The 15,019-nt window shown below is 38.9% G+C and overlaps 3 protein-coding genes across 4 annotated transcripts in view; 2 read left to right on the top strand and 1 right to left on the bottom strand.

The window, feature by feature from the left end:
* LOC146453535 (uncharacterized) overlaps positions 1-4,417 on the bottom strand; it is a 5,156-nt gene extending 739 nt beyond the window's left edge. Inside the window, exons 1-2 of the mRNA XM_085096668.1 lie at positions 3,935-4,417; positions 1-114 (exon numbers count right to left, since the gene is read on the bottom strand). The exon at positions 1-114 is cut by the window's left edge and continues 739 nt beyond it. Coding sequence (XP_084952794.1) covers positions 1-114; positions 3,935-4,311 — 491 coding nt within the window. The 5' untranslated portion in view covers positions 4,312-4,417. The remainder of the gene's footprint in view (positions 115-3,934) is intronic.
* Positions 4,418-5,078: 661 nt separating this feature from the next.
* LOC146453534 (uncharacterized) lies at positions 5,079-8,972 on the top strand. Of its 2 annotated transcripts, none has more exons than XM_085096541.1 (2): positions 5,079-5,330; positions 7,689-8,972. In XM_085096541.1, the coding sequence occupies exon 2, from the start codon at positions 7,690-7,692 to the stop codon at positions 8,824-8,826; it is 1,137 nt and encodes a 378-aa protein (XP_084952667.1). In that variant the 5' UTR covers positions 5,079-5,330; position 7,689; the 3' UTR covers positions 8,827-8,972. The 2 variants fall into 2 exon arrangements, with proteins under 2 accessions (XP_084952667.1, XP_084952666.1); XM_085096540.1 differs by having other exon boundaries at positions 7,630-8,972.
* Positions 8,973-9,847: 875 nt separating this feature from the next.
* LOC146453533 (uncharacterized) lies at positions 9,848-12,890 on the top strand. Its single transcript, XM_085096588.1, has 2 exons — positions 9,848-9,953; positions 10,238-12,890. Exons 1-2 carry the CDS (start codon positions 9,848-9,850, stop codon positions 11,284-11,286), a joined length of 1,155 nt encoding a protein of 384 aa, XP_084952714.1. The 3' UTR covers positions 11,287-12,890.
* Positions 12,891-15,019: the final 2,129 nt, after the last annotated feature.

Genomic DNA, 15,019 nt, shown 5'->3' with positions numbered 1-15,019 from the left:
CGAACAAATGCTTTAATTTCAGATCCTTCGTGAATGCTTTCTAGTTTTGCGGAAATTGAAAAGAAGAGAATCCTTGCTTTAACTTCCACTTCATTCTCTGTCCTCTCGTCATTCCTATCAGGAGAGAAATTAAACGAATTTGATGTTTCAATACTCGCTGTACGACATGACAGAGCCTTTTTTTGTTTCTTTTAAAAAGCATTCCCGATTGTTTAACTTAAGGACCTTCAGATATGAGTAGGAGTACAAGATAAACAGTCCCATCCCAGCACTCTCGCTCTTTTCCTTTCTTCATAAGCAGATATGGAGAATCTAGAAACACGATTGGTGTAACAATTTATTATCTAAGCCATGCAAACTAGTTTTGGATAGTCGTACTCGTGCTCAATCTCGTACTCTAGTCAATTCTGAAGGTCCCTTTTATAATTGGAAGGAAGGCGCACGAGGCACCATCAATCGAGCGCAAGCCTTTGTGTCCTTGTTACAGCAGGCGTCGCTAGAAATTTGGTTATTTCCCTATGGACTGGTCCCCCTCTACTGCTCCAATCAATCAATCAATCAATCAATCAATCAATCAATCAATCAATCAATCAATCAATCAATCAATCAATCTTTATTTATACACGACTGGTAATTTAAGCATGAACTTATGCTTGTGAGATCGGTATAGTTAACTTTTTTTACTTACAATAACTTCAAACAGTTAAAGGTGAAATCTACATACACTAAATGACAATTATAAATATAACTCCTATATCAGCAGATTCCTTGCGACAAGAATGGTTGTTGTTGAAGGGTAGCTATGAGCTATGAGCTATGAGCTGGGGATTCATGAACATGATTGTAGTTCATTTTCATAAATAACAGTATCGGTTTTTGTCCTGGAATGCCCAGCCTGAAATTGTCGCACCCTTGAAAATCTTTAAATCTGGGACAATATACATTCGTTTTAGTGTCTACTGAATACTGGGAGGAAAACTGGCACTTAGCACATTAGAATGGAATGTTATTCAATCTTCTGTGTCAAGATTGTCTCGTGTAGAAAAAGGCCTTTTTTACGATGGCGTCATTTATTACAACTACCAGAATTCTTCAGTTTCCAATTGTTGTTTGTAGTAAAATACCGTCACCGCAGAAATCACCTATTGTTGTGTCATTGGCAGTTCAGGGAATATTTTGAACATACTGTTACCAGGAGTGAATATTATGACGTGTATCAATTGAATATATTTGTACCGTTAGGCTAAGAAAGAATGGAAGGTCTATACGAGAGCCTGCAATCTCAGTTACCTATCAAATATTCGACCATTTCTACTAACAGTTAAACATTTAACCTTTCTTAGTAATCATTTATGGTTCATGTACTCAGCTATCACTGAAAAAAAGCAGCATTTCTACAGCTGATAGTTACATGTTGGCCAATTACAGGCTTCCAGTTTAAAGGACCTTGCCCGCGGGGGTTCTGGCTATATTTTGGTCAAAACCCCCCAGAAAATATGACCAAAGTACCTCCGCTCAAATACGAAATTGACTTGAAACGTTGCGGATAAAATACGTGGCAAACTGATGTCTACTGAGACCATGCTCCGTCTTTATAAGGCATTTATCCTTCCTCACTTTTATTATTGTTCTATGGTGTGGCATTTCTCTAGTAAACAAGATTCTGATAAACTGGACCTTTTAAACAAACGTATTCTTCGATTTATTTTCAAGGATTTTAACTCTGAGTACAATAATTTACTTAAAAAGGCAGGAACTGCGAGCCTCAAGGACAAGCGTTTACAAAACATGATTCTTACTATTTTTAAATGTCTTCATTTTTCTGATTATCCAAGATATTTAAAAGATATGTTTCATTTACGCTCTAGCACCTATTTTTTAAGAGGACATAATATACTCTGTTTGCCCAAACCACTGACCACTTCTTATGGTATCAATTCTTTTAGTTACTTGGCAGCAACATCTTGGAATTCTCTTCCTGACCATTACCGCATTATTTCTGATTTCACTTCTTTTCGACGACTGATATCTACTGGGAACAATAATTTACTTAAAAGGGCAGGAACTGCAAACCTTTCTACATCATGATAATTTGCAAGTTAGTTGTCTAGGTAGTTAGTTATCTTATTTGATATATAGAATTAACTTTTTTATTATAATTACTTATTAATATAGTTGGCTCGAAGATATTAGCACTTCAGTGCTACACTGTAAATTCGAGGGTAAATAAAGTTTATTGATTGATTGATTGATACGTAGTCACTTTTGCGTGACAGCTGCTTATTTCAAAGAATTTTTCTTAGTATATTCAGCATCCTTTATCTTGGCCGTATCAAGGAGCCCGTTCTTCGAAAAATCTCGCTAATTTACCGGGCCGAATAAACGTTTTTGTCAAATCCCTTTGTGATCGCTTGATGCTAATTTTAGTCAATGTAAATTCAACTTTCCGATGTGATACATAAAAGGGCAGTGACTTTAACACTTTAATAGCTTTCAAAATCAATCAATTATTTAACCTCTACTTACAAACGTCGTGCACACAAAATAATTTTCGGGTTTTTGTCGCAGCTTTCGACAAACAAGCCCCTGGCTCTCAGAATCATTCTAAACATTGTCATCGACCTTAGCTTGTACTGGCATATAATTAAGCTGCCGATTTCTCGGTGCAGACTGAATATTAATAATAGTCTTACTTATGTCACGCTTGTGGTCAATAGTTAGGCTTGTCGACGGAATAATGTGGATTAACGAGAAAAGAATTCTGCAACTGAGTGAGGGTCCAAGATGACAAATCCAGAAGAAACGAGAACAGCAAGGAAATACAAAACAAACAAAAACAGAAAAGTTTCGAATAAGTTTATCAACCTTTGTTTTCTCAGAAATCTGTCTAGTTTTCTTAGAATTCTCGCTTGATTGGCTCGATTCAGCTCGCGCTGTTTGGACGATACATGCGTTTTACTCACTAATAAATTAAACAAACGGTAAGCCAAACCCAGCCAAACTATACTTTATCTATAGCTGTTCCAGAAACTAAAAAGGTGAATCGTTGCTGTGAGGCCTCATTTGTTCGCCAACTCATGTACAGCACACCTTCTAATATTCAATAAAGCTCAGTGTCATTTCCTTGTTTACTTTAAAGTAGGTGGTGGTCAACTAGAAAGCCTTTGCTACTTTGACCACCACACACATTTTATAATTTGTACTGTATTTATTTTTATCTTGTAATTATCTGTTGTAATACTTTACTTTTTATGTTAATGTTGTGTAAATAGTGTGAAATAAAATGAACCTTGAACCTTGAACAAAATAGGCAAACCACGATATGTAAATATCGGAGTCATATTTTAGCTAAACGAATCGTGCAACCGGAAAAGCATTTAGAGCGGAGAGATTTGTGAAGATAGCACGGCTTGCGAAATACTGACATCTGAAACAAAGATTACGGGTGGATATGATTTGTTTTAGGGCTTAGTAGTGTGTCGCTATCGATAAATTGTAGTTTGAGAACACTTTAGTCGCAAATTTCAGATTAGCTAGAGTACCACATCAGTTTAGATAGATGCTTGCGAGGCCATGCATACCGCTGCTGTCATTCAAGCATGGAATAAACTTGGGTAAATGTCTACTCATATTAGAAGTTGTCTCGATCCTTTCATACCCTTTATTTTAATGAAGTCGAATCAACTATCGAGCGGCTATCGAAGGCGAGACCGACGTAATCCCTTTGTTATCTTTCTTCTTCATTTTCTTTGACCATATGCAACATACGTTCCTCTCGCTAGAGCTCCCCGCTATTTCGACCTATATATTTAATACTGAACAGTACTTTGACGATTGAGTATTGTGATTTCTCAAACAGTCGTTTGTTTCGTTTGAGAGCTCGTAACATGAGTGGGAGTAAATATTGCAGAACGTGCTATATTAGTTACCTCACCTTTCGTATTCCGAGGTCACGATTAAAATGTCCTCCATACCGATTTCCATCCCTTCAACATTAAAATCCACCCCCTTGTCGCAGTAGTTCAGTGATCCTTTGAAGGGAATAAGGAACCCTTTCCTTGCATAAACCGAGGAAGACAAGGACATAACTTCTCGTTTGCTTGATGACTCATCTCTGTGACGATACTTTACCGAAGCGGAAGCGAGACCCATTAATATGTCGACCTTCCCTTCTACTTCTAAACTCATCACATAGTTTTTAACTTCGCTGCTTTGGTGACATCTTGATGAGTAACTGCATAACGGAGAGCTGATAAACCTCGTGAATTGCTTTTCATCGCTCTGCAACGCGAGGGGTGCCTTGGTCCACATGTTTTCTGTATTGACTGTAAAGTCTTGTCAATACGGGTCCGAGAACAATAAGAGTTCCGCTTTCGTTATTTACAAGTGAAATCATACTCGTGGTACACTTCATTTACCATAACATTACAAAGATATTAAAAGAGTAGAAACTCCGGTAGATGCGTGACACTTGAGTACAAAATATATGAAAGTAAACGTTAATAAAGTGTCAACTGAGTACATTATTAGTACATGAAAGTAAACGTTAAAACGTTAATAAAGTGTCAACTGAATACATTAGTACTAATGTACTCAGTTGACACTTTATTAACGTTTACTTTCATATATTACAAAGATATTTCTTGGAAACAAATCGAGTGTAAAGCTACTGAAATGTCCATTAATAAGCAGAAATTTGCTGTCGTTTTTCTCATTCGCTCGGCCAGCAACAAACACAGTTTTATGGGAAAAAGTGCTATTTCATCTACTTTGTTATTGTCATTAGTAACGATAAAACGGCTGAGCCCTACTGCCTGAATTCTGAGGTTACAGGGAACCACCTAGTCTTGTAGTGTGTGAACGTGTGAGGAATAAGGGGCGGATACAGGAAGATTTGGTTGAAGGGGCCCGACAACTTGTGTGAAATTAAAGTTCATTTCTGTAGACCTACATCATTACATTAACCTATAGCTAAACTCCGTTTAAACGGTTTCAACATTTGCTTCAACATGCGTTCAACACAGCTGTTGAACCAAATATCGGGGGCGTTTGAACAAGTCGTTCAACATCTTTAAAGGGAATATTTGTTTACAAATAGGATTTTATGTCTTCAATCCGATCTGTTGTTTGTCTTTTTATTCAGTACTGAAGTTTCTTTAGGAATTTTGTTGTATTGTGTGACATAATGTCACGATACCAGGGTCACGGGCTGGGGCCCTGACAATCTATATTGTACCACCCTCTAGCGTTCATGACCTTTGCACCAAGACACGCACCACGTTCGTCAGTGGATTACTTCTGAACGAATTCAGCCGCCTTTTATTTTTAAGGTAAGCTCTTTCTTATTTGCATACGCTTAATTACGAGCGTATTTTAAAGTTCAGTGGCTAAGTTCACGCGTTTGCAATTGTTTTTCTGGTACGACTTGAGAGTCGCTTTCACCGCCCGCATTCCTGCTTAGTCGCGACTCATACGCCTTCTGTAATTTCTTTTATTCTGCAGTAACGCCTTTGTTTCATGGCTTCTGCAGCGGCCACAGTTCTTATTTTAGGGCATTCCTTTGTTAAGAGACTAAAGAGCGATATAGAGACTGGATTTGACTCGCGTGTTGACGGGAATTTTAATCTGCATGGCAGTGCTTTTGTCCACATGTTCGGCGTGGGAGGTCGAACTGTTTCGAAGCTTCAAGCCCACGACCTTAACGTTATTTCACGTCTTGCTCCGGACGTGTTGATCCTAGAGATCGGTACCAATGATCTTTCACAGTCAGGGCCTGAAGTAGTAGCATCGGAAATTGAAGTCCTTGTTTCTTTACTGCGCGAAAAATATTCTGTTCGCGTCATAGGCGTTTGCCAAGTCATTCCTCGTGGTCAGTCGTACGCGGGCTTTCAGTCCTTCAATATAAAAGTGCCAGTTCTACATCAGTGTCTTAGTGCATTATTAGAGCACATCGATGATGTTTTCTGTTGGTATCATAAGGGTTTTTCTAATTTATCACAGACCCGACTTACTCATGATGGTGTGCATTTAGACCCACTGGGTCAATACTTTTTGTACCGTAGCTATCGCGGCGCCATTTTAAGGGACTGGTCATAAAGTACAGGGGGGGGGGGGGGGGTGGGCTGGAAAAAAAGGGGGGGTGGGTCACTGTTTTCATGCATGTAAAAAGGGGTGGGCTAGCAAAAACCATGCATCATTAAAGGGGTGGGGCACATAATATTTTTGCACATGTTTTGCATCAAATGGTGCCTTTTGCCAGTAAAACTGTGAAATGTATTAACAGTAAAAGCACAAATTATAATTGTGTAGTTTCAGAAAATATCCATCCCCCATCACAGAGGGAATTTATAAAAGGACGCCCTACCGCCAGGAACTTCCAAGTTTCTTTCATACAATCTCTGTAATTTTGTTCTTTCTCTTACCACCATCCCCTCCAGAATCTTGAATTCCCTCCATGGGTGGGGTAAGGATATTTTCTGGAACTACACATTCTATCAAGAAAAGGGCAAGTTCACTCGCATCCATTAAAATGAACAACTATGATTCCATGTGGTTATTAATGATACATATTAGATGCACATTATCTTCTCAAAATCATTTCAGGTATTTCAACAAAAATAGATCTCATGCAATGATAAACTTCAAAAACAAGACTTTGTGCATGTGTGCTCCTTCCTCTATCATACTTGTCCTCTAATTTGTCTAGTTTTATGTATAGTCTTACCTTTATTTACTAGGGGTGGGTCATTTCATTTTTTACCTGAAAAATATGGGTGGGCCATGCATTATTCTGCAAAAATATGAGGGTGGGTCACACAAAACTAGCCTTCGTAAAAATGAATTTTTCCAGCCCACCCCCCCCGGTACTTTATGACCAGTCCCTAAAGGCGTTAAACATGCTTTAGGTGTACATCATTGTCACCCAGATCACCGTTTTATTCTGGTTTATGTTACGTTTGTTAAGGCTAATTTTCTGCTCTATGTATTAATTTTCATATTAATGTATATTTTTGTTTTGTTCATTTGTGGGCTCTTAATTGGCATTGCCACTTTGGCGACATTTTGTCAGCCCGGCTTGTCCTGCCCAATTTTTCTTTTGTTGCATTACATTTTATTTTTATTTTTAAAAATAAAAATAAAATCTGAGAGGGCTTTGTTCCCTTATTGGCTGTTCATATTCTTATGACAGCTCTGAATTTGAGGCTTTGTTCCTCATTTATTTTGCTCACTCTCTTGTTATGTCAGCTGTGCTGGTCATATGTTTATGCCAGCTGTAATTTGAGGCTTTGCTCCTCGTGTCAATCGCTGTTCGTAAAATTTTTTACGTCAGCTTTAATTTGAGGTTTAGTTCCTCTTTTTATTCCAAGGTCGTTGCGGCCTTGTTTTTTGTAATGGGCATTGCTCCCTTATTAACTGGCCATATGTTAACGCCAGCTTTAATTCGAGGCTTCATTCCTCGATTTTTATTTTTTGCTGGCATGTGAGCATTATTTTGAGGCTTTGTTCCTCTATTTTTATTATGGGGCTTTGCTCCTCTGATATTGAAATTATGATTTACTATCTTGTGTAATGGTCTTAATTGTTATGTAAGTTCATTGAGACTCCATGTCTGTGTATTTCCTATACCAGTACCAGCCTGTAAGTTTGTTTTTGGACCACAGAGTCTGCCGCTTTTCTCTGTATCCTAGAATGCCTCCACGTCGCCAGAAACGTCCACCAGTTCATCCGCCCGTGCAACCTCCTCCTAAACGGACACGGCGCGTCACTAAAACTACTGGCAAGGACAAAGTTCAGCGTGTGCCTGCCGCCACTGCAGAATCACCCACCACAGGTCTTCATCCTTCTGCAGCATCTTCCATCCCTCCTGGTCTTCTGGAACAGATTGTGTCCAAAGTAACCACAGAAGTTACCAAACAGTTAACACCCCTCCTTATTCTTGCTGGCCAGGCTGCTCCTCCAAGTTCTCAGCTTCAAGAGGAAGTTCCAGCCTGTACTCCTACTGATGTGACTATTGCAAGTGGGGATTCCCAATCATCGCGTAGTGTTGCTGCTGTAGTTAGTGATTCAGTAAATGCAGTTAATGCAACCCTCTCAGGTGAGGTTCTGCCTGCCACCACATCAACTCCTTTACCATCAGGCCCTTTGTTTAACTCTGCCAGCCTCCCAATTGATTCGAGGGTTTCTCCTAAACTTAAGGGAAAGATTTGGCTGCAAGAGTACATCGATTTTGGCTCATTACTGGTTAATCCAGTACTAGACAATAAATTCCAGCTAAGTTTGCAAACAACTACAGAGGGCAGAACCCCGTCTCTGTGTTTTGAACCGGCGGCCAGGCCTAAGAAGATTCAGAACATCGAAACTTGGATGCATGCCTTCCATATTTTTGCGGGCATTTATGTCCAGAAATATCCAAATGAGGCCTCAGTTCTCATGAAATATGCAGATGTTATCCAGGACTTGGCAGCCAGGGGGCACAACTGGAAATATTACGATGAGCATTTTCGCTTTCTGAGACAGACCCAGCCCACTTCCCTCCCCTGGGGTAATGTTCACTGGGAGCTCTGGTTACGATCACAGCAGACCCCATATCAGAGAACTCCTCAGAGTTCAGGGAAAACCAACCGGTTTGTAGCAATCCCTAAGGGTTTTTGCTATAAATACCATAAAGGCAATGAGTGTGCTGGCTGTAACTTTAAGCACACCTGTTTCAAGTGTGACGGCCAACATCGAGCCTCTCAGTGTAATTTTCGTGGCCCACGCAAATCCCCCATCACCCGCACCCAGGCTGCCAAGCCCTCCTCTTCCAACCCCAATAAGAGTTCATAATTTATGTCTTCTTCTTTCTGGTTACATTCATTCAACTGTTGAATTCTTGCGTTCTGGATTTACTGACGGTTTTCCCTTACATTATGAAGGTGATCATGTTTGTTTTGAGACCACCAATTTGAAGTCAGCTCTTGAACATCCTGAGATAGTAGATGCAAAACTAAAGAAAGAACTGGATGCCCATAGGCTAGCTGGCCCATTCCACTCTCCCCCATTTCCAATTTTCCATGTGTCCCCCATAGGTGTGGTCCCTAAGAAGTTGCCTGGTGAATTTAGACTTATTCATCATTTATCCTATCCAAAAGGTACATCAATTAATGATGGGATTTCTTCTGTGAATACAAGTGTCCATTATGCTACCATACGAGATGCCATTCACTTTATTAAACTTGCTGGCCCAGGTTGTTTTTTAGCCAAAACAGATGTTAAAAATGCATTTAGAATAATTCCAATTCACCCCCGTGACTACCATCTTCTCGGTATAAAATGGAATGGAAGTTATTATTATGATCGCTGCATGCCAATGGGTTGTGCCAGTTCATGCAAAACTTTCGAAATTTTCAGTACCTCGGTTGAATGGATTGCCCAAAAGAAGTTTGGCATTCAAAAGATTCTTCATTTACTTGATGATTTCCTGATTGTTGCCCCATCTGATTCACTTTGCCAAAAACAGTTGGATATTTTCTTAAGTTTATGTCAGTATTTAGGGATTCCCATAGCACCGGGTAAAACTTGTGGCCCCTCAACCGTCCTTTCATTTGCTGGTATTGAACTTGATACCGTTCAGTCTGAAGCTCGTTTGCCTCAAGATAAGCTTAACAAATGTACTGAGCTCATCTCCAATTTCCTCCATCGCAAGAAGGTATCTTTGCAAGAATTACAGTCATTAATAGGCCTTTTGAATTTTGCATGCTCTGTTGTTCTACCCGGTCGGGCCTTCCTACGAAGGCTTATCGACCTTACTATTGGCATTAAAGCAGCTCATTACCGCATCAGACTTTCAGGCGAAGCAAAAGAAGATATGAGGGTTTGGTTGTCCTTCTTGTCATCATTCAATGGCAGATCCTTCTTCCTTGATGATATTTGGCATAGCTCAGATAAGCTTAATTTATTCACTGATGCAGCCGGTTCGCTTGGTTTTGGGGCCATTTTTCAAAACCACTGGTGCTATGGGAAATGGCCTGTGGATTGGCTACATAAGAATATTGCTTTTCTTGAATTTTATCCAATTGTTTTGAGTCTCCACTTATGGGGTCATCTGATACGTAATCGCTGCATTTTATTTTTTACGGATAATGAAGCCCTAGTTTACATCATTAACAAACAATCCTGTCGTGACAAATCTTTAATGTCCTTTGTCCGAAAGCTGGTTTCAGTCTGCTTGAAGTACAACATTGTTTTTAAGGCTAAGCATGTCCCTGGGGTCCACAACAAGTTAGCAGATTCTTTATCTCGATTGCAGATTCCCATCTTCAAGCAGCTGGCCCCTGCTTACATGAACCCCTGTCCATCGGAGATTCCTCACCATCTGCAGCCCCAGCATTGGCAGCTATAGTTTCTAAGCTTATGCACGCAAGCCTTCAGCCAGCCTCAATACCTACTTATAAGAGGGCATGGGCACTTTTCAACCAATTTCTCTACGATGTATTTCAGTCCACAATGTTTTCACTCCCAATCCCACCACCTACATTAGCACTTTTCATAGCCTATTTGTTCGATAAGCATTATGCCCCTTCCTCCGTGAACACCTTCGTTTCTGCTCTGGGGTACTCGCATAAGCTCGCGGGTTTTTCTGACCCAGGAAAAGTTTTCTACATTGTGCAAACATTGAAAGGATATCGAAAGATTGGCCACCGCTTGGACTGCAGATTACCAATTACTCTTAATATACTGCATAGAATATTAGATTCTGCTTCTCATATCACTGGGTCACAGTATCGGATAACCTTATTTCGAGCAATGTGTTCTCTCTCATTTTTTGCATTTTTAAGAGTGGGTGAAATTACTGCAACACAGGCTTCTGCCGCCCCTTTGCAAATTCATCAACTCACTAAGCTTCTTAACCCTGCTAGAGAAGTGGTGGGCATAAAGCTTACATTTCATGATTTCAAGCATAACTATAATCAACGCCCATTTTCCTTAGTAGTCAATCGTCAGGATAACCACTGCCCAGTTCAGTTAATACTTGATTATCTTGCATTACGAGGCAATGCTGCAGGTGCTATTTTTCTCACCATTCAAGGGAACCCAGTACCCAGGGTTTGGTTCGCAGACCTACTCTGTCAAACTATTAAATATTGTGGGCTTGACCCCTCCTGTTACAAGGGACATAGTTTTCGCATAGGAGCTGCATCATATGCTGCAGATCGTGGTTTTTCCGATGCTCAGATCCGTATTCAAGGGCGTTGGAAATCCAATGCATTTCTTAAGTATATCCGAGTATCTACTGTATCTACTTGATTTGTTTAGATGTCGTTGGAGGCTGACTTGCAAGGGCAGCAGTCTTATTCACCACCACAGCATTACTTATAGTTTTGGTTAATTAATTTTTATTCATGTAATTTGGTTACATGTATGCAGGAATTTGAGCGGAATTGTCTTGCAAGGGCAGCAGTTGCGTTCAACTTACAGCCGCATTTTATCTATTTCAGTACAACCATAGTTTAATAGTAGGTTTAGGCTTAGGGCCATGTACCAAGGGCATTAGCCCACCCCCCCCCCCCCCCCCTTCCTTTTTCATTTCACCATTTTTGTATTCCTAAAGCATTTGACTTGCTTGAGTGAGGCTGTCTTGCAAGGGCAGCAGTCTCACTTATCTCGTTAATTGTTGGCTCGTAAATCCTTAACTCTTGTTTGATTACTTGACGTAGGGACTGTCTCGCAAGGGCAGCAGTCTCATGCATCTCTACATTAGGTCAGTATTGTTGATATTATTTTATATTAAGTATATGCTTTGTTACAAATTTTACTGGGTTGAATGGGGCTGACTTGCAAGGGCAGCAGTCTCCTTCCTCTCGGCAATTTTATGCTCACTTTATCTGTTCAACTGATATTGAGAATTGCGGCTGTCTTTCAAGTGCAACAGTCTTGCTTATCTCATTTTAGTATATTGGCACCTTGTCGCTGTTTTCATTATATTTCCATGGCCATGTTTTTAGGACCATATTTAATCTCCCACCTTTAACATACCTTTTGTAAGTTATTCAATTTAATCATGTTGCAATTTGGTCATCAATGCGTATTTTGTACATAGGGTGCTGCATTTCCCTTGGGTGGGGCGGCATCATGTCAATTGTCATGATGCTTTGGCGTTTTGGTTGCCCTCACCTTTACTGGGCAAAATCATTAATAGTTAATTCAGGACAGTAGTAGTCCTTTCGCTGATGTTGTAATGAGGTGGCTATGGGCCTTTGTTCATAGCCATACATTAGTTCAATTTATATAAAAAATAAAAGGGGCTATGAGACTTTTGCTCATAGCCATTTTCACCAAATCATGGTTTGTTTTGTTATCCTTTGCCCAGCAAACTGAGCCCGGGACATGCAGCACACAGCAATAATATTTATGTTAGTAGGGGTGAAGACATAAAGGGAATATTTGTTTACAAATAGGATTTTATGTCTTCAATCCGATCTGTTGTTTGTCTTTTTATTCAGTACTGAAGTTTCTTTAGGAATTTTGTTGTATTGTGTGACATAATGTCACGATACCAGGGTCACGGGCTGGGGCCCTGACAATCTATATTGTACCACCCTCTAGCGTTCATGACCTTTGCACCAAGACACGCACCACGTTCGTCAGTGGATTACTTCTGAACGAATTCAGCCGCCTTTTATTTTTCCCACCCGCCCTGTGGCCCTGTCCTCTTTTCCTAGTCCTGTGTTTTGGTTGCCCTCACCTTTACTGGGCAAAATCATTAATAGTTAATTCAGGACAGTAGTAGTCCTTTCGCTGATGTTGTAATGAGGTGGCTATGGGCCTTTGTTCATAGCCATACATTAGTTCAATTTATATAAAAAATAAAAGGGGCTATGAGACTTTTGCTCATAGCCATTTTCACCAAATCATGGTTTGTTTTGTTATCCTTTGCCCAGCAAACTGAGCCCGGGACATGCAGCACACAGCAATAATATTTATGTTAGTAGGGGTGAAGACATAAAAGGGTAAAAAATGTTGAAAGCTTGTTGAAAGTGTGTTGAATCAAATTTAAATTGGTTTCAACTTTCATTCAACACCGACTTAACATTTCCTTTGTTCTTGAAAGTGTTGAGTGGCGTTGAAATTGTTTGATCACTCCGTTCATCCAACATCCGTTCAACTTTTACAACTTTTGTTGAACGAATGTTGGGCGATTGTTTAAACCGCTTAAACAGGCCTTAAAGTAGGAAATTGAAATTTATTTCCAAAACCAATTTTAAACAATGTTCTCTTGTGTCTGCTGACAAACGTTGTACAATATCAACGATAGCTAATCAATATTCATTCATTCATTCATTCATTCATTCATTCATTCATTCATTCATTCATTCATCCATTCAAAATTTTAAAACCCCACTAACTTTTTCGATAAACCAGTTCTACGATGTTTATTATTATTATTATTATTATTATTATTGTTGTTGTTATTATTATTATTATTATTATTATTATTATTATTATTAATATTATTATTATTGTGGAACTGATTTTTAAATGCCGAATTTCATTTTTTAAAAACGTCATGACATTTGTTTTTTTTTTCTTTTTCTTTAGAAAAACATTATGCTTGAAAGTAGTCTCAGTTTTTTTTTGTCGCAATCGAATATTTTAAAAGAAATTATTACTGAAATTTTACTTGAAAATATCCTTTTTTTTAATCGGAATGAATCGTGAATAGATTTTAAATAGCTCTTTTTTATATACTTTTAACTTGCAAATAGCAATTTGTGTGGAATATTTTAATAAAGATTTTATTAATTTATTAAAATATTATTATTATTATTATTATTATTATTTATTATTATTATTGTTATTTGTTATTGTCTATTCATTTAGTCATTTTTCATTTGATGTACCAAAGGGAGCCTATTCCGGACAGATTTCACGTACTACAAACTTTGTTTGCGGAAAAAGTACCAGTTCCCGAACATGTTCGTATCTGAATAACCGAGCAAGACTAGTTGGATGTAAACAACAATTAAAAATAGCATTTTTTGGACAATTTGTTTTGTGGTGGACGGGAAGAAGGTTTATGCTACAGTAGCATCTAACCTCTAACCTTAAGCTAGATTAGCACAATTTTGGGCATAAGTTCCCATTATGAGCATATTTTTTTCTGTAAAAAAAGCACCACCAGCATAATGCGTATTTTTGTTGGTTTTGGATGCCAAACAAGTCATTTGTTTATGTATTTGCAGTGTATTACTTTTTCAAAGGAAGACTGTTTTAAACTGAGAATTCACGCATTGGGGACAAATTCGTTAAGTTTGCTTCTTCCAAGCCTCCTTTGTCATGTTTGTGCAGGCCAGAGCCATTTTTTGCGAGTCGACCCCTTATATTTTCCGCCAAAAATTCCAAAAAGTCGCTGCATCGTTTACGGTCGTTGGGAGAGAATGGAAATTTCAAAGTCGAAATCCTTGATGTTGAAATTTGATGGGTACATTAGTCAATAAAATCAGCCAATTAACAACCTTTTGAATTACAAAGAAAAAAAAACTTAATAAATAAATGAGTGAATGAATGAATAAAATGAAATGAAATAAAGCCGAAATATATAAACGGGCAAAATGAAGTATGTGTCTGCGTCTGCAGCATGGCCCACACAGACAAGTCAAGAAAAAACCAAGAATACAATCCTGGCGATTTCATCTCAATTCATGCTATTTTGTATCGGACAAAACGCTGACCCCTCATTATTTAATTCCTTTACTCTGTAGCTATTGTTTTCTGATGGTGAAATTTCCCGTTGCACTTGCAGTTACACTTTCGCTTGCGTTTGCACTTTATGTAGCACGTGTTAAACAGGCTTATTAAAGCGACAAAGATGACAAAGTAATTCTTGTGGGATGTGGCTAAAAATATCGTAGTCTCAAGTATCACACGTGCGTGCTCTGGAAATGGTAGTTGATACGGTGAACAGATGGGCTACTTGAGACAATGTCGAGATAGGCTCTCTTAGAGAACTGGTCATAATAAGTTTGTTCTGATAGGACCC

The sequence above is a fragment of the Pavona decussata genome, unplaced genomic scaffold (genome assembly GCF_977016875.1).
Source record: "Pavona decussata unplaced genomic scaffold, jaPavDecu1.1 SCAFFOLD_330, whole genome shotgun sequence".
NCBI classification, from domain to species: Eukaryota; Metazoa; Cnidaria; class Anthozoa; order Scleractinia; family Agariciidae; genus Pavona; species Pavona decussata.
The sequence above is the reverse complement of the archived record's forward strand: the minus strand, read 5'-3'. Positions and strand labels throughout refer to the sequence as shown.

Bases quoted from the DNA above. Each gene is read 5' to 3' on its own strand.
- LOC146453534 (XM_085096541.1), top strand. From the start codon at position 7,690: ATGCCTCCACGTCGCCAGAAACGTCCACCAGTTCATCCGCCCGTGCAA.
- LOC146453533 (XM_085096588.1), top strand. From the start codon at position 9,848: ATGAGGGTTTGGTTGTCCTTCTTGTCATCATTCAATGGCAGATCCTTC. The intron at 9,954-10,237 runs GTTCGCTTGGTT...TTTAAGGCTAAG, and splicing joins TTTATTCACTGATGCAGCCG to CATGTCCCTGGGGTCCACAA.